This window comes from Passer domesticus, chromosome 1 (assembly GCF_036417665.1).
Source record: "Passer domesticus isolate bPasDom1 chromosome 1, bPasDom1.hap1, whole genome shotgun sequence".
In the NCBI taxonomy this organism is placed as follows: Eukaryota; Metazoa; Chordata; class Aves; order Passeriformes; family Passeridae; genus Passer; species Passer domesticus.
In genome coordinates this window covers 159,620,918-159,643,341 of record NC_087474.1, presented here as the reverse complement: position 1 = coordinate 159,643,341, position 22,424 = coordinate 159,620,918, and the positions used below count along the sequence as shown (strand labels likewise).

General features: G+C 46.5%; 1 protein-coding gene across 16 annotated transcripts in view; it reads right to left on the bottom strand.

The window, feature by feature from the left end:
* Window positions 1–22,424, bottom strand: part of ADGRB1 (adhesion G protein-coupled receptor B1) — a 282,418-nt gene that overhangs the window by 47,403 nt on the left and 212,591 nt on the right. For 9 of the 16 annotated variants that reach the window (XM_064399042.1, XM_064399067.1, XM_064399077.1 and 6 more), the window contains 5 exons: window positions 19,013–19,116; window positions 17,802–17,897; window positions 11,526–11,628; window positions 7,130–7,280; window positions 2,316–2,385 (listed from right to left, as the gene is read on the bottom strand). In XM_064399042.1, the coding sequence (XP_064255112.1) occupies window positions 2,316–2,385; window positions 7,130–7,280; window positions 11,526–11,628; window positions 17,802–17,897; window positions 19,013–19,116 (524 nt within the window). The remainder of the gene's footprint in view (window positions 1–2,315; window positions 2,386–7,129; window positions 7,281–11,525; window positions 11,629–17,801; window positions 17,898–19,012; window positions 19,117–22,424) is intronic. The other 7 variants (XM_064399099.1, XM_064399115.1, XM_064399149.1 and 4 more) reach the window with 2 other exon arrangements.

The following is a 22,424-nucleotide window of genomic DNA, read 5'->3' as shown; positions in this document are numbered from 1 at the left end:
CAAAGATCGTCCTTGCCATGGGCAGGGATATCTTTCACTATCCCAGGCTGTCCAAGCCCTCTCCAAGCTGGCCTTGGACACTTCCAGGGATGGGGCAGCCACAGCTTCTCCGGGCAATCTGTGCCAGGGCCTCAGCACCCCCACAGGGAAGAATTTATTCCCAATATCCAATCTAAATCTATCCTCCTTCAGCTCAAAGTGATTTTCCCTTGTCCTGTCACTAAAAGCCCTTGGAAAAAGTCCCTCTCCAGCCTCCTTGTATGTCTTTTAGATACTGGAAGGTACCAAAGTGTGGAATTGCAACAGTATGGCAGCATTGGGGATGTCTGATGGGATCTTTGAGCTTGAGAGGAACTGTTGTCCTTGTCATGACTTCGGTGGGACTCATCATCTTCACCCCACATTGGAAAATGTGGAAAGGAGGCGAAAGGGGGGACCAGAGAACCAGAATATCCCAAAAATACTCTGGAATATCCCAGAAAAGGACCCACAAGGGTCACTGAAACCAAACCCATCAAAGTGGACTAGCTGGGGTGTGAAGGCCCCACCACCACAATTCTGGTGACAAACATGCTGACAGCAGAGCTGGGAGCACAGGATCCCCTTCCATCCCCTGGCGGGATATCCAGCCCTTGGATGCAAGGAGTGACAGACTCTTTAGGGCTGAAAGAGCCAGAGCATTGGCAGCCAAAGGAGGAGAGCTGGAGTGACCAAGCAACCCCTGGGAACGCTGCAGAGTCAGCCCAGCCTCTTGTCCAGCTCACCCTCTGCCAACTGGAGAGCAAAGCAGGAGCCCAGCAGGTTTTGTCACAGGTTGACACCCTCCTGGCTGAAGTTGTGGGGTGGGAGATGCTGGCACAGTGGTCCAGGGCAGAAAACAGGGAGTGCTTTCCTGCACATTCCTCCCTTCCCTGCCCAGGCACTTTTGTGTGCTCAACCAAAAAACTCTTAAACATTTTTGACAGAGACACAAAGCTTGTTGAACCAATTCCCACCAGTCCATAAACAAAAAAAAGAAAAGCAGGATTATCCAGGACCTCCCTGAGCCTTGTTAATTTTGAATTATTATATTTTAATTATTCTCATGGATGTGCCTGGAGCAAAGTGCCAGAAGCATCTGACCCACGGAAAATCCAAAGGGAATTAATTTGGGATCTTGGTGATGCTTCTGCAAACCAGGCTGTGTTTTGTCCTCTCCTGAGTCAGACAACAACCACAGGGTCCCTCTCCACCAGGACACACTGAAGGTGGGACAGCCAATGCATCCTGATGCCAGCACAGACTTCAGGAATTCTGTCTATGGATTTTCTCTTGAGAAATCCACAATCCTGAGCCCTCTGTCTTACAAGAGTTGCAAAGCAAACAGAAAACGATGCCGTGCTGCTTTAATTCTCCCCTGCAATTAAAATGCAAACCCTGGACCATTTGGCCGTGGGTGTGCAGGATGTGGTGGGAATTGAGGGAGAGCAGGAGGTTCCACATGACATTTCCTCAGTGGGACGAGCGGAGCCGCATCTGCTGCCGGCCACATCAACAGCTCCACTCCCAAACATCACCCGTGTGGGCTGCAAACCCCTGCCCAGGAAGGCTCTGGAAAATGATGGGATGCAGTAGGGAAGAGCCTGACTTATTGCTACATAAAATATTATCCTTGAACTGTCACTGTGCGTGGAATTTCTAAGGTTTTTCACAACAGAGGGAAAAAATATTTTCGCTTTTTTCCCTTTTCATTTAAAGTCGTTTGCTCATCCCTGAGTGATGCATTTTTTGCCTCTTCAATTATTTCTTTTCTGTTTTCCTTCCCCCATTATGAGCACATAAAAGCTTCCTAAAGACAAAATGTGTGGAATTTGCAAAAGAGGCAAACACAGGCTGCTGTCAAAACTTTGGTTTGCACAAGTCAGGCTCATTCTGCTGCCTAAAACTGAGCTGAGCGATTTTGAAAATATGGAACCAATCAAGCACAAAAACAGATGTAAAAAAAAAAAAAAGAAGCTGGTTTTAATTTTTAAACATCCTAAACTTTAAATATTCCACATTCATGCCCTTAAAAAATACATTAAAAAGCTCTAAGTAAAAGGTATTTAGATCAAAGTGATGTCACAAATACAACAGTTAAACCTAATTAGTTGCTGTGAACTTGTTTTTGCAGGAAGACACAATGAAGCTTGGTCAAATGATGGATGGAGGAAGCAGGGATGCAGGAATTGTCCTGCACATGGAAATTTAGCTCCCAGCCTGCCTCCTGAAGTGACTGGGTTTCGACAAAAAGGATGGAGGATAAAACAAGGGGAGAAAAGGAATCCTTTACTCACTAGTTCACGGTGCCGTATCCCTTAGCTTTAGTAAATCCCACAGAAATGGCAACCACCAAGGCAGGGAGCCCTATGGAAATGAAACGGGAAGAAAATGGTCATTTCATCACATGTGCAGCCCTTCTCCCACTCAATATTCCCCATTTTTCCCAGAGTTATTCCAGAACCATCCATTTCAGCCTGGCTCTGGGGCAGAGACTGAGCTCAGGACCGTCAGAACTAAAAGCAAGAACTTTAATTACCTCTGTTATTTAAATAAATACCATGAGCTGCAATCAGCCCCTGCCCTGCTGTGGTCTCAACAGTTGTGGGGGGTCTTTCAGTAGATTCAGACACATGAAATTGATTAATTTTATTCTTAGATTCTTCATGGTGTCTCTGAAGTTGGAATATTCAGCCACAACCCAAGTCCAAGAACCCAAAGATTAAGAGCTTTGTTTGTACTCAGTGTAGGATGAGCAACCCAGGTTCAAACCTGCCCCAAATGAGACAGAAAAGGAAACTAAAACTGAGTTTCCCTACCCAAACAGGTCCCCCAAGATCTGTAATGGAACAGATTCTTCTGAACAACAATGAGAAAGAGTTCAGGTCTCTTCCAGGATCTGTGAAGGTTCAAAGTTCAGCTCTCCCCTTTGCCTAAAGAAATGTCTGGAGATCACCTCCCACCATCAGGTTTTTCAGCTCTGGAGGTCTCCATGTGGCTTTTTATAGCCCTGCTCTTTGTGGCAGGAGGAATTAAGCTGTCTCAACACTAAAGATGGGAAAATCCCATTAGGAATCAGCAGGATCAGTGGCCAGCTGGGATTAGTGCCCCCTGACAAGGCCCTATTTCGTGAGCTGCAGAGGGCACGGCAGGTGACTGCAGGAGATCCCAGGAATGTGCAGGCACAGCTTCCAGACAACGTTTCTCTGGGAAAGGGGTCCCTCAGCAACACCAATCATCCCAAGGCTGATTAACAGGGAGGCTCTGCAGCAGCTGGGAGCCACAGGGCCAAGCTGGCTGGAATATGGAGCATTTGAGGATATCCTGCAGGGAAGTGCTTCTCTTCCCATGTGAGATTTCCAAGCACAGGTCACATTTCATCAGTCCAAACCCAACATGCAGTGGGTTTAAAAGGTGTCTATTTTAATATTCACTTCTGTTTCCCTTTTTCATTTTTCCTTTCCTTTTTCCTTTTATTTTTTCCTTTCCTTTTTCCTTTTTCCTTTTTCCTTTTTCCTTTTTCCTTTTTCCTTTTTCCTTTCCTTTCCTTTCCTTTCCTTTCCTTTCCTTTCCTTTCCTTTCCTTTCCTTTCCTTTCCTTTCCTTTCCTTTCCTTTCCTTTCCTTTCCTTTCCTTTCCTTTCCTTTCCTTTCCTTTCCTTCCCTTCCCTTCCCTTCCCTTCCCTTCCCTTCCCTTCCCTTCCCTTCCCTTCCCTTCCCTTCCCTTCCCTTCCCTTCCCTTCCCTTCCCTTCCCTTCCCTTCCCTTCCCTTCCCTTCCCTTCCCTTCCCTTCCCTTCCCTTCCCTTCCCTTCCCTTCCCTTCCCTTCCCTTCCCTTCCCTTCCCTTCCCTTCCCTTCCCTTCCCTTCCCTTCCCTTCCCTTCCCTTTCTTTCCTTTTTTCCTTTCTTTTCTTTCCTTTCCATTCCACTCCTCTTTTCCTCATTTTTTCCCTCACTGACTCTCACTCAGCCTCCTTCACACCTCATCTGGATAAATCCTGGCTGCTGCATTCCCTAGGGTGCCATCCATACAGCATCCCATGGGAAGAAACCACACGGGGAAGGGACATTTTCAGGAATACAGCTTGGTGCAAGAGACCCTGGGAAAGAGGAAATTTGGCAAAGACTCCGCCAAAAATAGCAACTTGCTCTTCGCAAAGCGCTTCTCTCCGACGTGGTAATTATGCAGAAATCCAGAGTGGGGCTGTGAACTTGGCAGCTCCAGGGACTGGCTCATTCCAAGGCTGGGTAAAAGCCTCAGTTTGGGCTGGGAAAGGGTCTGCACATGGAGCAGCTACTACAGGTGGCAGCTATGTCATGGTAGTCCAGCCAAAGAGAATCATAATGAGAGGTGCAGCCCTGGGAGAGCTGCAGCAGTCTAAGCAAAGTTACATGGGGTTAGATTGAAAAAATCCCCACCACAAAATCAGATTTTAATTTTTTTTTTTTATTATTATCAAGATATTTATTCCTAACTGGCCTGTTCCATATACCTGGTGTGGTAGAGGCAGTACCAGCAAGGCTTTGGGGGCTTTCTGCACAAAGGGAATTTAACACCCACAATCCCAAATAAACCCATTCAAAACCTCTTTCAAAGAATTTTGTACTTCCAGGTCACAGGAGAATCAGGCCGTGTGTTAATCATGTTCCACTAGAGAAGATGTTTGCTAATAATTCCCAAGAGCCATTCTTGTTATAAACAGCTGAAGACCCACTCAGAGGCTGAGCTATGGCAGCATTAAAAATCCAGCTGTGGAAACTATAACAGGGTCATAAAAATCCTGACAAAAAATATTTCTTCTTTATTGGGGCTAAATATGATGACTGAGCTGTTCCCAGGGAACAATTTATCTGTCTATTCTAAACCAGAGAATATCCTGGATTGGAAGGCTCTACAAGGATCATCAAGTCCAGCTCCTGACCCTGCACAGGATCACCCAAAGAGTCACATCACGAACTTGGGAGCATTGTCCAAGCACGGACAAGAATCATTAATAATAATTGTTACTAATAATAATTTAAAAATTGAATTGCAAAGTTGCACATCCAAGAGGAGACCAAAGAAATATAAAATAATCCTCCCTGCTGCTGAAATTCTCTGCAGCTTCAATGAGCTACAGCTGAGAACTTGGCAAAGACGTCTCGAACGACGGCTTAGAGAAATGCAAATGTGCAAAGAGGGGAAAGGGGGGAGAACCAGCCCATGACAAAGTGAATTGTGCTAATTATTTCAGATTATGCTCTTTAAAACATATTTTCGGCTTCTTTCCTCTTACAAGTGCCATTAATCCCAGCTCTACAGCTGAAGTCTAGCAGGATGCTAAATATCCAAAATTCCCTTGCCGCCTTAATAGGCAAGAGTGTTCTTCATTTCTTGTCCTAACCTACTCCAAATGGTTATTATGCATCATTTATCAGCAGTGCATCCTAGCTCAGAGCTGACTACATTTTACTAGCAGTGCAAATTATGCATCTACACATGTAGGGGGATTTTTTTTTTTAATCTGTACAGACTACAAATGTGAATGTTGCTCATCCAAAATTCCCTTGGCTAACACGCCCATCTGTCCCAGCTTTCACAAAACAGGGGGGAAAAAATCCCTTTTTATTACCTAGGAAAGCTATTAGTCTGTTACATTTGATATCCCTGATGTTGCTGGAGTCACTAAGGAGGTATAAACATATGCATGAGCACACCCAGGCTCCTGCAGCCTGTCCTCTGCAGGTATCGTGGCTCTGCTCCCACTAACACGCAAACCCTGGATTTTAATAACACAATTTATTTTCTATTGTAAGCAAAAGCTTAGGAGGGAAAACTTAAAGGGATGAAGGCGCTGCAACGAGGACGGCTCTTGATGTGCCAGAATAAATCACATCAGGGTGCTTGGTAAGCACCAGAAATCTCTTGCCTGGGGTGAATTGTGAGACTTCAGTAGTAGAATGAGGCATTAATAGAGCTCAGCCACACTCCTTTCTTTCCTTTGCCTCCTCACTTCTCAGCAACTTTTTGTGCCGCTGCTCCTTTCAAAAACACCCTTGTTATCGTTTTGAAAGCCCAGGTTTATGGGTTTGTATTTGTTTTCTACTACAGAATGCATCATTTAAGGCTAATAAATTAAACATACGGCAAAGGCAGTGGGAGAAAAATTAGTTACAAGCATCTGCAGCAGTCTCGCAGTTTATTTGTCTCCGAAAGGCACTGCTGCCATGGAGACAGGATTTCAGAGTTTGCTTCACTCCAGGTTGCTCTGCAGAATCTTAGAACCATAAAATCATTGAGGTTAAAAAGACCTCCAGGATCATCGAGTCCAACCAGGTCCACTACTAAACCATGACCCTAAATGTCACTGCTTCATGGGTTTTTGAGCGCTTCCAGGGATGCTGATTCCACCACTTCCCTGGGCAGCCTGTTCCAATGCTTGGCCATCCTTTCAGTGATAAAATTTTCCCTAATATCCCATCTAAACCTTCCCTGGTGCAAGTGGAGCTGTTTCCTTTTGCTGTATTACTTAGGAGCAGAGCCTGGCCCACGCTGGCTGCACCCTCCTGTCAGGTGGAGAGTGAGAAGGTCCCTCCTGATCCTCCTTTTCTCCAGGTGGAGACCTCACAGCTCCCTCAACCACTCCTGGTGCTCCAGACCCCTCCCCAGCTCCATTGTCATCTCTGGACATTTTCCAGCACTTCAATGACTTTCTTGTAGAGAGGAGTCCAAAACCGACCCCACAATTGGAGGTGTGGCCTCAGCAGTGCCCAGCACTGAGGGACAATCCCTGCCCTGGTCCTGATGATCCAGGCCAGGATTCCCTTGGCTGGTATCATGTATCAACAGAACACATCCAACACAGAGGGAGACAGAGACAGAAAAGTAGAAAGCAAGAAACAGACCCAAGCCCAGGAGAAACCACTCCTGGAGCACCCTGAAACCTGAACTCGACTCCTCTATTTTCGAGTGCGCTGGGCAGGAGGTTCAACTTCTGGCTCTCCATTTTTAACCATTTCAGCCATTCTTGAAACCCCTGGAAGGGTTCCAAGCACTCTCTGCCAAGCGTCCTGAGGAGCACCAGCCCCTCCTACAGCCTGGTCCTTCCCTGCTCCACAGCCCCCGGATCCTCACCCCATCCGAGACACAAGAAGCGCTTGCGGATGATGCGGTTCCGTAACCGGCCCGTCACGGCCATGTAGGACTGCCAGGCCTCGGTCAGCACCCAGCAGAAAGAGGAGAGGAAGAAGAAGTGCAAGAAAGCCGCCACCAGCGTGCAGATCACCTGCAGAGAGGAGGAAAGGAGGACACGTGAGAGGAGCGGCAGGCGGAGAGAGCAGCGGGGAGCAGAGAGGAAGGTGCGGGGAGACAATTCCAAACCGGGCTCTGGAAGGAAAAGTCATGGAGATCAGGACACGGAAACACTGTTTTAGAGGGGCAGGCTCCTCCAAAATCTTTGAGTTAGCAAAGATCAAAGTCTTAAATTTAAGTACTATGTGAAAATCATCTGCTCTTAAGCATGTTCTTTAGGACAAGGTCATGGTTAACACTTTAGAAGAATTGTGAAATTATAGAATTGTTTGAGTGGGGAGGGACCTCAAAGATCATTTAATTACAACCTCCCCAAAACAGGCAAGGACACCTTCCACTAGAAGCCTGAGCACACAACCCATCCTGGTGCTTTCTTGGCTTCAGCAGCATATATTTAATTTCCAAATCATCCAAACTATTGCCATGATCCTTACAAGGCTGGGGGGATGGAGCAGTTGGTAAACAGTGCACTAATCTCAGCTCAAAAGGTTTGCAAAGCACCACGTCCCTGGCAGCCCAGCCATGGAAATTAAATCTGAGGAAGGTAATTTGGATGGTGTCCCTGCCAGAAAAACAGGGCTGAGTGAAAGAGTTAAGCCGTGAGAGCTGGGTGAAACCATGGCTGCCAGGGGCTGGGAAAGGACTGCAAATATGAGGGCACAGTTGTCCAAGAGCACATAACTACCAGCAGACAGGAGAAAAAAAAAAAAGAAAAAAAAAAGAAAGAAAACTCCCCTAGATTACAAAGAATTTCATAATGGTGAGCTCTACTACTTGGTGGGGAAATCTCACAAGGGAAATGCAGGCAGCTTAAGCCATTTAAAATTAAACTGGGGAAAGAACTGGCAAATGCATTATGAAGAACAATCCCAGAGTGCCAGGGAGATGGACTGGAAAGCTGACAAGCTCGTCTTTGTTTTAACTCAGCAAGGCCAAATCTTTCACTGGTGCAAATTGGTGCCGCTCTGTTTCACTCAGCCAGTTTTCCCCCCATCTGGGAGCTGGAAACTGTGAATCAATGTACTCGAGAAGAAAGTGATGGGAAGAAACTCCAGTGGCTCCTGAGGAGAAGGGAGAGCAAATAGATTTTAAAAGTGACTATGGATGAAAAAAACCCACATGGTTTCAGGCATTTGGGGGAGGGGGAGATTTATAATCAAGAATTTCTTTGCTTTGAGTTATATGGGGAAATGTGGACTTGGCTTTACGGTCAATGAACCTTTCTCTTTTTGCTCTTTTTTCAACCACCAGCATCTTTCAAGCCACAGTTCTCATGCACAGAGTGGCTTTTATCACAATTTTATCGGACTGCTCTCGATTCATCCACTGGCATCACCCGACGTTATCAGAAGCTGTGAATAAAAGCAAGACCATGTGTTCTCTGAGATAGGAACTGTCTTTTTTTGTTCCAGATTTGCATTTGACACCAAATCCCTCCATACTCTGCTTAAAAGTGGATTCGGGATGTCGGTTCAGTACAAATAACAAGGCTCAAAATGATAATGCCCAGTAATTTTGATATTTTACAAGAATCCTAAAAAAAAGTGCTTCCTATTCATCAGCTTACAAACCCTATATGAAAGAGCTACAAACAGAGGATGCTTTCTGGAATGGATTTTAAGAGATTGCTATTTTAGAACCCTTTTCTTTTTTGACTGATATCAGGTACAACACTGTTCACATTGCCTTTTTGATTTGATTTTAAACCAACACAGTTCCTCCTTGTAAAGCAGGGAGAAAAGCTTTGCTTTACAATTTTGCACCACAGAGATACGTTTAGGTTTTTTTGGGTTTTTTTGTTTTTTTTTTTTCTCAAATGAGTAGCTTTGACAGAAAGGGAAGAGAGGAGGGGAAGACAAGAGAAATATGCACATCTCAGCTGGACCAGGATGAACTCATCGCCTCAAATGAACTTGGCCAACTGATAGGCAGGCAAATATTTGCTTCTGCAACCTCTGCTGCACGTTTTCCCTTCCTTGTGGGGAAAACCAAACATCCCCACGAAGGGCTAAGCACAGGGATATGATGTCCCAAGATCCAGCAGAGCCTGTCAGTCTGTCAAGGCCATTAGCCCTTGTTTTCCTTTAAGAGGAGAAATCTGTTCCCTTCCAGCACAAGCCTCAGAGACACGGCCACTTCCTGCAGCATCCCTTCCCTTTGTATCCCCGGATTGCTGACTGTAATTTTTTTTTTAGCCTTTTCCCAGGCCTTTCATCTTCAAAAAGCTTAGCAAATCCAGGCGTGGAATCTCGCCTTTGAGGTTCCACGGATGGAAATCCAGGGAGAATTTGACATTTCCAGAGAAGCCGATACCGCAGAAATCTCCTGGAGAAGCCGCAATTATAAATCACCGACATTTTAAGGCGCTCTATTATCGATAATTGAATGTGAATAAAATCTTAATTTACGCTCCTTCGTCTCTCCTCTGCATAGTTTTCCCTCTCTGTTGCCTGCCAGAGACTGTTTACTAGATGGCTGAGAGGAAATCCAAGAATAACCTTTCTATTTCTGGGGTTTCATGCATATGGATGTGCAAAGAGCTAATCTGCCTCCTGCCATCGCTGCCGGGAGCTTTGAATCCCCACCAACAGCTCCGACAGTGAACTCCCAGAGTCACGGGACAAAAAATCCACCAGGGTGAACCTGGGTTCATAACTGTGCTCTGGAGGAGGTGGGAGAGGAGGAACACATCCAGCTCCTGTCCTGAGGTGAAGAAGAACCACCAAAGAGGAGGTCCAGCCGTGGTTTGTCCTGTTGAGCATCCCTTAGTGTTTCATCCCATGGAAAGAAGCACCCAGCACATGTTTGGTGTGGCAGAAAACACAAACAAGGAAAGCAGGAGCTTGGGTTTCCCTCTCTCCACCTCTTGCCAACCACGGTGGCAATGGAAAATAACTCTGCTTTGGGAAGGGAGTTTCTGAAGGGCACTTTGCGGCAGGAGCAGAGCTGGTTGATTGTTTCCACACTTCTCTGCACACACAGGGCTCCAACAGCTGGAAAAGCTTTTCCTAAAACAACCTAACCCTAACCCAAAGGGTCTTCCATAGAAATGAATCCCTGATTCACTAAATCCTTCAGCTTCTCTGCAGGAATCATAAAATCACAGGATGGGTTGAGTTTTGGGAGGGAGCTTAAAAACCATCTCATTCCAACCCACTGCCGTGGGCAGGAAGATTTTCTCTTTGCTCAAAGCTCTGTCCAACTTTGCTTTGAACACTTCCAGTGTTGGAACACCCACAATTTCTCTGGGCAACATGTTCAGTGCCTCACAGGCAAGATTTTATTACTGATATGCTTCTAACAGTGATACCACGCTCATGCTGCCAAAGCAGGGGCTCAAAAAACCCAGCTGGTCACTGCTTCCTGTTAATCAATAACTAATTTTTGACTTCTGATTGTGATTTTGGCAGCAGAAAGAGTGGAGGAGGCGTCTTGATTCACGTTTTTTGGCTCAAAAAAGTTATGATGGCCAGAGCATTTTGGAAGAGGGGGAAATTTACAAGAGAAAAATACTAATGGTGAACAGTGATTTGTCATGTCAGACATCAACAGGGAACCTGAAAATGCTTGAGCTGGAAAAAAATCATGGAGGCAACACACGCCTCTCCAGCTGGATCTGTGGGAAGAGAGCAACCAGTGTTCATGGCTTGGAAAACCATGCTGGGCTTTGCCTGGACTGCTGGAGTCACTCTGGGATCTGCTCCGAGTCCCTCAAGGCCCTGCAGTGCTCACGGTGCATCTGGCAATGCTTCCCATCCCCAAAAAAGGTTGGACAGTTTTGTGCCTGTGTTCATTAACATCTGCCAAGTACTTTCAGCTCAGAGTATAAAAACTGCCGGAGAAATAAATGTAAAGCTGAGAGGTTGTTTGTTTGGGGTTTTTTTTAAAGCCTTTTCTCAATCTGTCTTTGTAATTTTTTTGAAAATAAAGTGGTTAAAGCCTTGCAAATCACCACGCTTCTTCACCGTACCATGTGCCAGCTACTCTAGGCAGATATTCAAAAATATCACATTGGTTTTAATCAAAGCCCTGAGGATGCTGACAAATTATCAAAGAGAGAGCGAGAGAGAAAATTGAAATCTGCCATTTAGCCGTGTCTTTGACATGTCGCTAATTAACAGATGGAGGAAAAATGAGGAAGCGCTGCCTGAATGGATCATTTCAGTGCTAAATCAGGGGGAAAGCAAACAAATAAACAAAGCCCCAGTGGATCCCTTACCTTATTCCGGGTCTGGGTCTGTCCGATGAGGATGAGGGCGTTGGAGGAGATGATGGAGAGGCAGAAGTTGATGAGGATGACGGAGCGCTCCGAGCGGATGTACCTGCAGTGACAGAAGAGGGGAGGGAGACCCACCCTGTCACAGCCTGCCCTGGGTGACCTCTGGAAAGCAGCAATCCAGGCCAGGCTCTACAGAATTGCCAATTTCCTGAAGATTTTATGTGCTAGACAGACAAGAACAAGGGGGGAAGGGAGGGGGAGAAGATGTCTCCATCACCCCCATCAATGCTGGAGTTAGGAGCCAGCAAACGAGGGGCCAGCCTAGTCTGAGCCCCTCCTAAAACAGTAGAGTGCTGCAAATCTTCTTCAGCTCTGCCTACTTGAGACGGGGGCTTGAAAAGGAGCTTGAAAGAAAACAAACAGGCAACACACGGATAAGATTCCCAACCAAGAGCCACAGGCATGCTGGCAATGGAAGCAGATTACAAACACATGCACCTTGACAACAAAGTGTGTGTGATTCAGCATTCCACTTCCTTCAGCCTAACAACCCCTCCTGGGGTGAGAAGCATTGAGAAGCATTTCTCTGGCTTTTATATTTTTCTTTAATTTTTTTTTTTTTTTGGTATCACTTCTCCAAACTAGGCCAAATATGTAACTGCAGCTGTGGGTTTGGGACATCAGGGACAGCAGTTAGGGAGCTGTTGCCTTCAGCACCTTGCAGGAGCCAGCTATTTGTCATTTCTGATTTGCAGCACAGCATCAGGCTCGCTGCCGAGGTAAGTGCACCACAATTAATTCAAACCACTGGCCAGGGAGGGAAATTTCTTTGAAGGCACTTTTATGTACACGATAAAACGAAGAGGGAACTGCAAAGGTGCAAGTCCTTAAGGACTGGCTCAAGATCTGACCACACCAAGGTTCACACACATGAATTATCTCAAAGATGCTGCAAATGCCCTGCCTGAATGCCAGATGAGTGAAGAGGAGATGCTGATGCTTATATAAATTAGAAACAGATGTATTAATCAACCAGCTCATCCCTGGAGGCTAATACAGGATTATTTCCTATATTCCAGCACATCAACTATTTATGTTGGGAATTTAATTTCATTAATTAATTTTAGCCAGAGTGAGTTGGTCGTGCCTTGGCTGCAGAGTTTTGAGTTTCTGATGAGGAGGGCAGGATGGGTTTACTGCACGTGTGTGCTCTGCCAAGGGTAAATCTGTGCTTTAGACCCAATGAAGACTGTAAAACTTTGATTTTTCAACGTCCCCTTGAGCTGTACCTTCAGACAAACACGTAAGGTGAAGATATGCTTTCCTGGATGCAAAAAACAAAAAAAAAAAAAATATAGCAAAGGTAGCATGAACTCCTACTTAATCTGTTGGAAATCTGGTTTATAGGAAGTTCTCCCTGAAACACTCCCAGCCCCAGAACAGGCTGCAAAATGTAGGATCCCTCCTCAGCAAGAAGCTGGGTTGACAGGCTGCAAAATGAGCTTCTGGTTCCTTCCACAGCCAAGCTGAGCCCAAACTTCCTGATTTCACTGGGCTCCATACAGTGCTGGGCATCACCTGGACCCTGCTCCATTTGTGAATGGAGGGTCAGAAAAGACTGATACCTCAATCTTTTCATGCTTTGATTCTGTGAGGTAAAATCTCAAATCTACAGTCAGGAGCTTCTGTGGGGCAGAAACAGAGATTTGGACTCTGTCCTGGTGGGAAGGAGATGTAATAAATCTGTGTAGCAACACTATGATCCCACTGCTATTAGCATGAACTTGTAAAGTCTTCCCTGGTCAGAAAAGGTAAGAAATGAGTTGACCATAAATCTGCATTTTAACATAAGGGGAGATAACCCAGCTGCCTTAAGACTTTTTGCCCCTTAAGCCCCCTTAAACCAACTCTCTTTTTTCCCTGCTTCCCTTCACACCCTGAGAATTTGTCTTGTTCTCCAGATCCCTGAACCTCCAAAGAACAAGATGTGGGCTGGCAATGAAAAGAATCAGAATAATTTAAGTTGGGGGAAAAAAACAACCTCTCAAGTTCCCAGTCCAATCCTATGCCTAAAAAAGGACTGATTTCAAAGTCAGATCAGGTTTCTCAGGGTCTCATCTGATTGAGATTTGAAAATCACCAGGAACAGAAATGCTACCACCTCTCTTGGCTGACTTATTACAGCACTAAACTGCTTAACTTAACTGCTCTCCTGGTGAAGGATTATTTTGCTTTATATCCAGCTGGGTCTTTTCCTGCTGCAGCTGGTGCCTCTAGACCTTTCCCTGCCTACCTCTGCAAGTTGTTTGGCTTCTCCATGACTGCTCTTTAGCAGCCTCCTCTTCTCCAAGTTTGTTCCCTTTGCCTCCTTTGGCATTCTCCAGCTCCCTCAGCACATACTGGATTTGTTGGGATGTGCTGGTATCTCTGGTATTGGGGGGATCCAACACTGGGCACCTTTTCCAGGTGTGGCCTCAGGAGTGTCTAGGTTGTTAAAGAAGACATTAAACAATGTTGGCCACTCTACCAACCCTGACCAGCTCTTGATTAGGCCTCAAACCTTTTTCTGCTACCCTCAAATCCTGCAGGAATTTCATCCAGGTATATAAAGCCACCAATCCAGTGCATAATTCCATGATCTGGATACAAAAATGCATTTGGAGACTGCGTTAATGGCCTTGGTAATGTCAAAATCCACACCAACTGCTTCTCCCCACTGTCCATGTAAGCAGTCATCCCATCCCAAAAGGAAAACAGGGCAGCCAGGCACAACCTGTCCTCCACAAATCCTCACTGTCTATTCCCAATCGCTTCCCTGTCCATCATTTTGCCTGGAAATAACCTTTAGAGCTACTTGTTCTTTCATCATCCCAGGGGCTGTGTAGGCTGACCGGTCAGTTGTTCTCTGGATCCTCCTCCTTGCCCTTTTTTAAAGGTGGGTGTAACATTTGCCTTCTTCCAGCCTCTAGGAAGCCCCCCAGGTGACAGAGAGTGGCTCCACAGTCACACCAAACATCTCCCTCAATGCATCCCACGGATCTAAAAACACCCAGACACATTAAACAGTCTTTGTGTCTCTTTTCCTTGGCAATGGGGAGCATTTTCTCCCCTGGATTCTGCCTCTGTGGAGGAATTTGGGTGCCTGGGAGCCAGCCTTGCCAGCAGAACATGGCAAAAAGTTACCATCAACTTTTCAACTTCCTTATCTACCAAGGTGCTTGTGCCACTCAACACCATTTCCTGGGAAATCCTTTGGTGCTGACGTACCTCCAGAACCCATTCCTGATGCCTTTCACATCCCTGACCACTTTCAAATGCAGCTGAGCTCTGACCATTCTAATCCTGCATTCCTGGGCAATTCTTCCAGAGTCCTCCTTGGTAGCCTGACCTGGATTCCAAACATTTCCTTGTTAAGTTTCTGCTCAGTCAGAATGCTAAGAAGACCTCCTGCCACGCTTGCTTTTTTTCCTTCCATTTCCTCTTCTCCAGCACAGGATGCTCCACAGAAAGAAATCACCAGACCCTCTGGCCAAAGAAGTCAGGAATTTGTATCAGAGGGGGGAAAAACATCGAACTTGATGGGTTTTGCCCAAAAACACATGTGCAGAAAAGACAGAACCACTCCAGGGTGCTGCCTTGGTACCCCTCAACTGATACATGGATTCTGTCTACTTATCAAAATATGCTGTACTCAGCCACAAAACTGGGGAAAACTCACTGCTAATTTAGAGAACTTCTGCTCCAGGCTGTGTTCTACAATCACAGGATATCTGAGTTGGAAGGGACCCACAAGGATCAGCAAGCCCAACTCCTGGCCCTGCACAGGACACCCCAACAATCCCACCCTGTGCCTGACAGTGTGTCCAAACACTGCTTGAGTTCTGGCATATTTGGTGCTGTGACCATTCCCAGGGGTGACTGTTTCAGTGCTAAACCACCCTCTGAATTAAGAGATAGTTCCTGATAGCCAACCCTCCTGACACAGCTCCAGCCATTCCCTCAGGTCATGTCACTGGTCACCAGCGAGGATCCCCACATGCTGTGTGAAGCCCTGCACCAGCTGAGACAGATGGAAAAGGTGGGAAAAGCCCACAGTCTGCTTCTCTGCCCCCATTAGACTCCTCTCCTCTCCACAAACTCTGAGTCACTGTGGCTTTCTCACCGTGTGTACACACATCCCTCTCCACACAGCCACTTACTCATCCCTGCCACCTCCCACCAGGGCCAGGAGTGCCTCAGCATCCCCAGCACAGGCAGAGCTCCTGGGTTTAAAGCAAGCCTTAACAGCCCCTCCAGAGCTCACTGACAGCCACTCAATCAATCCTCAGGAGTGAAAAAAGCTGGGGCTGCTCTCTTGCAGTGAAGCAGCACTCACCCAGCTGCTGCCAGGGACAGAGCTCTGCCCTGCCCCACATGCTGATGGGCTGGTGGATGAGCTGCTCGATAGCAGGGATCGATGCTGTGCTATGGAAAGGTCACTGACTCCAGAGGCTGTAGAGCTGCAACGAGTTCAGGGATGGAAAACACATCGGGGCACTCCTGAAACGCCAGTGTGTCAAGGAGCTCCTTGAAAAGAAGTTGTCATTTCACCTGTTCTGACCCCTGAGTGGTTGGGTTTTCCCCCCAGTTTTTAATTTCTACTCCAGTTTTCAATTTTTTCCCTCAATTCCCCCTCTTTTCCCACACGGGTGGTGGAGCACGTGGCCCACACACAGATTGTGCCTCCAGCTGTGACCCAGGACAGGCAGTGCAGAGACAGAACAAGGTCACTCCACTTCCGTGGCCCACTGTGTCACTGACCCCTCTGTTGAGCCTGCTAATAAGACCAGAGATGCACCATCTGCAGCAGGGATTTTTGCAGCCATCTGTCCACTGGGAACTGGAGGGAGGCCACCAACAGGCCACCAACAGCCGTCGAACAGAAACAACTTCCAGTTTCCAACGGGGCTGTGCCAAGTTGGCTGTGTCTGAAGTGATCACTTGCCTCAAAAAAAGCTCGTGCCATTCATGCCAGTGGCTGAGTAGGTGCCACCAAGGAGCAGCCTTTATTTGGGGGTTTTGAATGGGGAGTGCAGAGAGAATTCATTTCCTCCCTGATACGCAGCCCGAAGCTGGGATCGCCTCCCTGTTACTCTTGCCCCTCTTTTCTTCACCTTGTTCCTCTCCCTCTTTCTCGCCTTCCCTTCTTTTCTGGTTCCCATATACACAAACAAACCCTAGCTGGGCAAAATTCTGGGAAAGCTTCCAGATTGTCAGCCTCAGCGAGCTTATTCATCAGAAGTGTTTCATACTCAAGCTGGGTCTATTGGATGCATGCTCCAGATGCCTTTGTCCAGAGTTCTGAATGGGAAATTTTCCGGCCAAAGCTCTACGAAACAGCTGAGCTCTGGTGAGTGCTCTCCACACAAGATCAAGCAGCCAGGACATGAGGAGTTTCTCTCTAGCATGGTGGAAAAGAACCACTTTGATGCTGCCCCTGTGTTTTGGAGACAATAATACTGCTGATTCCATTTCTAAGCACTCCTCCAGCTGCTGTCTATCAGAATATACAACATTTAGGGCAAAACAAAGTGGGAGCCAGGAGATAATGTTGAATACAAAGTTCCTGAGACCATTAATAGGAAAGCACATTCACGTCCAGCAGCTATGCCTAAAATAAAAAGGACACACAGAGCGCTCAGGGCTCAGCCACGGGAATGCTGTGAAGTTTGGAAAACATGAAAACATGATCTACAGAGAAGAAATGGAACAAACTCAGCGCACCAAAGAGAAATTCTAGAGATCACCCGATCATGCTTTACAAATATTTACACAGAGAGACTCAGGATAGAGAGCCCTTCAATCAAGATATAGCTGGTCTCAGGATCACTTGGAAATGCATGTCCATCCTTGGCTAGCTCAGAAATACCCATTCAAGCCTCCCTTAAACGTGTCCTCCCATTCCTGCTGATCGTTTTGGCCACAGGCATAAGGCAAAGAGTGGAATGGAAATTAAACAGAACATATTTGAAACAGGTCAGGCAATTTACTGTCCTCAATAACAGTAAATATTGGAGGGGTAGAGGGGAGCACAGTCCTGGAAAAAAATACATCATGTTATTCCAAATGGCTCTGGCATGCTCCAAACTGATTCAGCCTCATGTCTGAGCTTGGGCTTCAGATCCTGACCCTGTTTCTGACAGGAAAGAGAGGGTGAGGCTCGAACGCTTGCTCTTTATTCTTCTATCCTAACTTTCCACTTGATCCTGACACCAGTGACCCCAGCAAGTCACCTACCGGCGCTGCTCAGTGCCGCCCAGCCTGAGGAAAAGCAGGAGAGGACAAGGACTTGAGCACATCCAATGATACCCCAGGCACGGAAAAACCTGAGTTCTAGATAAACGTTATCATGATCAGTCTTCAGCTGCCAAAATTAACCAGCCACTATGCACTGTCACAGTATCAACAAAAAAAAAAAGATGCATTTTTGCTCAGTTTTTACGCTCTTGTTTCTTTCCTCTATCAAAGCGCAGGAAAAGTTATCTCAATTCAATCTCTAAATGGAATTTACCCTTTCCTTCCTGCTGAGAAGAAGCACTGCACAAAATCAGAGCCTCACATTGATCCTTTCTCCCAAAAGGATCACCAATAATACCCAACTGTACTCCCTGCAGCCACTGCATTTGGATTTCACAGACATTCACCTGGTTCTGATTTGTCTTTGCTTGGCCTCGAGCCATGAAGGTCTCAGCGTGTTTGCCATGGATTTAGGAGAGACATGGATCTTGTAGGATAAACTCAGACCTTGTTCAAGGCAATACAGGGAGAAAATCCCTTGCACACCTTGGGTCCTCCAGCTTAGTCACCAGAATGGATCTAACAGGGGCAAGGGCCAATTGTTCATTAAAGCTTTGCTTCAAAATCCCTTCAGCCTCCATAAATGGCACAATTTTAGGTTCCACCTGACCTGTGTACAGGAGCTGTCAGCAATGGGATGTACTGAGGGATCCCATATGCATCTGAAGCTGAAGGCAAAACGTAGCTAAAAAGCTGGGGAGTTATTTAGATGATTTAACATCCTTAAGCTCCTGAAAAGTTCTGTCAGTTCTTCAGGCCAGATGTTTTCATGGCAGGTCACGGAGGTTTGGATGTTCCCAAAGAATTACCTTGCAGCAGCATCTGCCTGCCAAGAGGCCGTGCGTGTCCACCTCGCCTCTGACAAGGTTTCCTGGGGTACACAAAGGCATCGAAACCAGCACGAGGCTTTTGGAAATGGAACAATGTCCCTACATGAGGGCATGGCACTAATTTCACTCTGCTAATTTCTCTGGCACCGAAAGGAGAGAATGATGCCAGCCAAGCCACCAGGATGACTTTCTGCAGGGCCCAAACAGTTCTTCCTCAAACACCAGACACCCAAAACCACAGAGCAAACATTCCAGAGAATCCATGTAGGTCAAAAGACAGTTACTTTCCCCAAAAAGAAGAGAAGAGAATGAAAGCCATACCTCCAAACAGAGACATAAATGATAATCAACAGCAAAAGTGTCAGCGAGGATACTCCACAGCCTACAATTAACGTGACAGAAGGGACCAGCACCTTTTCCATGTTCTGAAAGAGAGAAAGTGAGACATTAAAAAATAAGTTCAGCCAATTCTACCATGAAAATGCCATGGCAAGAACTCTCCTTGTTGATGTGCCCACTCAGCTGACCTTCACATCACACTGTGCATACAAACAAACAGGGAAGGAGACCAGGATCTGTTTCTGCCTGACCCAGCCTTTTTCTTTTTTTTGGACCTGATTCTCCTCCCATAAGCCAGTGCCAAGCCTGGGTAACAATTCTGATATCCATGGAAGGCAGGCATGTGAAAGGTGTTATGAGAGGAGGATCAGGCTCTTCATATCCAGTGTGAAAGCGGGAAGATAATTAATGAAGCAATAACAGAACAATTACAAACGAGCTCCTCTGGGACAGCGGTGATGAAGGGTGGAGGATGAAAAGAAGGTGAAAATTTTCCACCAACCACAAACATTCATCTAGAAAAGGATGAAATGAAGCAAGGGAAGAAAAAACAAGATGTGTACCCTCCCCAGGGATCCACCATCCATCAATTCACTGCTCTTACACCACTGCACAAGGCATTTTTTCATAGAAGGGGATCGCACAGGCTGGAAAACCTGGTGTGGAGTGGTTCTTTTTCCTGACTGAATACAAAAGAACATCAGCTCTTGCAACATGAAGAGCAAACACACGCTGTAACCTCTCTAATGGAGCTCTCTGCATCCTGTGACTGTAACTACCCAACATCTGCCACGCTGATATCACTGAACTCGCCCTGTCCTCAGCTCAGAGCGAGGAGCTCAATCCCACTTGGCTTTCCCTGCTGCAGGCATTTTTCCCCCCCCCGGCACGTTTTTTATTTCCACATCAGTGATCTCTGCTGGCAGGGAGGCAGAGAGAGGCAGAGCCCCACGCAGAACAGACACCCAAGGACCCTCTGTTTGGGGCCACACCATTGGCAGGGGACAGGGAGCCCAGTCAAGGTTGTCATTAGACTGGCACAGCACCAGCACCTTGCACTTCACTCACGGAGATGAGATGGCTTCTGACACAGCAAGGGCTTAGCACAGGAGATAAAATAAAAAAAAGAAAAGTAAATTATGCATGAATTTGGGAATGAAACAAGCAGTCCTCTAAGGACTTGACTACACCGTTTTTTTGGCAGGCATGAGGCTGCTCATCCTGAACCTCCAGTCAGAGGGATGCCATGGAGCTGAGGCTACAGCAGCTCTGCTCCAGGCTACTGAGCCTTCTGCGAAGCGAAATACATCAGGCAGGGCTCAGAGCTGGGTTTAAATGGAGCCTGGCCAGCTCAGCACATGGCCAAACCAAACCTGTGTCCACTCACTCAAAGCCCACAGTCACAACAGGGTCACTCCACAAAAAGAGATGAACAATCCTGACACACAGAGGTCAGAGCTGAACTGTCCCTGAATTTCTGAGGGCTTGGGAAAATCCTCCTTATTTGTTTATTTAGTAAGGACACCTCTCACAGCTGAGGGGAATTAATGAGGAACAAAACTTTCACCACTCCACTGCAAGGAACCCCTCAGCAACTTCCAAAATTTAGTGACACCCTGTAGAAGTCTAGAAAATAATGGGATTAATGTGAATGTCTCAAACATGAATGGTCATGGAGCCAACCAAGAATTGCTGGTAATAACACACTGTGAGCAAGAAAAAGGTGAGGTTGGAGAAGGGGCCATGCACAGGTAGGGCAGCACTTTTCTGGGAAAAAAAATCCTTTTTCTGGTGCCTGGAAATCAGCACAACTCAGCACAGTGCAGGCACAGAATAAGGTTGAGAACTGAGCATGGACTAATGGGTGGGTCAAGACCACCCCAGATCCCTGAAAGCTCCAACCCACTTCCAGAAAGATCTAGAAGAACAGGCTGTGCATGACAACTGATTTGCATGGAAAGAGAGAGACTTATCTCCAAAGCAGAGAAAACTGATCTATAAAAAGGCACTCCCTGGGCTCATGGGCACCCCAGGACCCTGGACACCCCATCAGCTGGATCAACACTGGAGCCAGCACTGGTGATTTCTCTTTTTCCTTGTTTCTCTCTCCCTCTTTAATCCACCTCCTTTTTCCCTTCCACTCTACCCCTTTATCCAAAACCCACTGCTGTGTGCTGGCACCAGATCAGGGACTAATAACAACTTCCATCTGTAATTCACTTATAAAACTTGGGGCCCCTCTGACTTCTGCCATTCCTTTTGGCCAAAAATGTTGTGTGCTTCCTTCCCCTTAAGGGTGGGATGTCTCGCACAGTCAATGGCTTGAGTACCCAGCTGGCACCAAAAGGAGTACAGGTGGTCTGAGGGACCTTCAGTGGGTGCAGACCAGCTACAGACAAGAAATGCTCATGAAAGAGATGTTTCAGCTCTCCTGTGGGTTCTTTTCCAAAACTTTACAAACACTTGGGTCACTGTGTTTTTTTATATCAACTCCTATGACTGTGCTCCCACTCTGAGAATTTACTCCTGCCAAATATTCATGCTAGGGTAGAAGCATTATTTGGGAACGAGATAAACATAAATTTCAATGAAAATATCAACGCTTTGATTTTGTCTTCCATCAAACAAAATTGAATTTGGACATCATCCAGGCAGGGTGAGTGCTGATATCACACATTTCGCTCTTTATAAATTGAAATGTGGAAAGGACTCTGATTTAGTCAGGTAGGATGTGGCAGAGATGGATGCAATGTCCTGCAGGAAGCCACAACTTTGTTTGTCCTCCCTGCAGAATCCTGGTGCACAACATCCCTGTCCCAGTGCAGAGGTCGTGACAAAAGCACTGTGGAACACAAGACACTCAGCTATGGATGGTTCCTTGCTCCCTCTCTCCAAGCTCTTTCCCAAGCCTTTCACTCTCCCTGCTCCCCCCTTACAGCAATTTGAGTTCACATCACACAAATGGTGGCCTGGGACGAGCATCGATTGTGACATTTGATTTAAGTAGGTCTCATTTCACTGACTTTTCATGGGTAAATGGATAAAAGTGGGGGAGGAGCTCCATTAAAGCAAAAAAAGCCCGACATGTAACTCATTCCTGAACCATCAAGGGAATGGAGTTTGGTTTTTAAGAGATGAGAAGGCTGCATCCCTAAATCCCAACACTGCAACCCCTCCCTCCCACATCCTCCCTGAGATCCCTCCACCTCAAAAGACCTCAGGTTCTCTCACTGCCTACTCCATCCACTGTCCCACATCATCCATAACCCTCTCCTAGACCCTGAAGCTAATTAAGGATCTTCCACATGTACTGGATCATTCCTAAGCTCAGATGTTTGCTCCCAGACAAGGCATTACACAAATGATGACTGGCCAAGCTCAAGCCAGGCTTTAG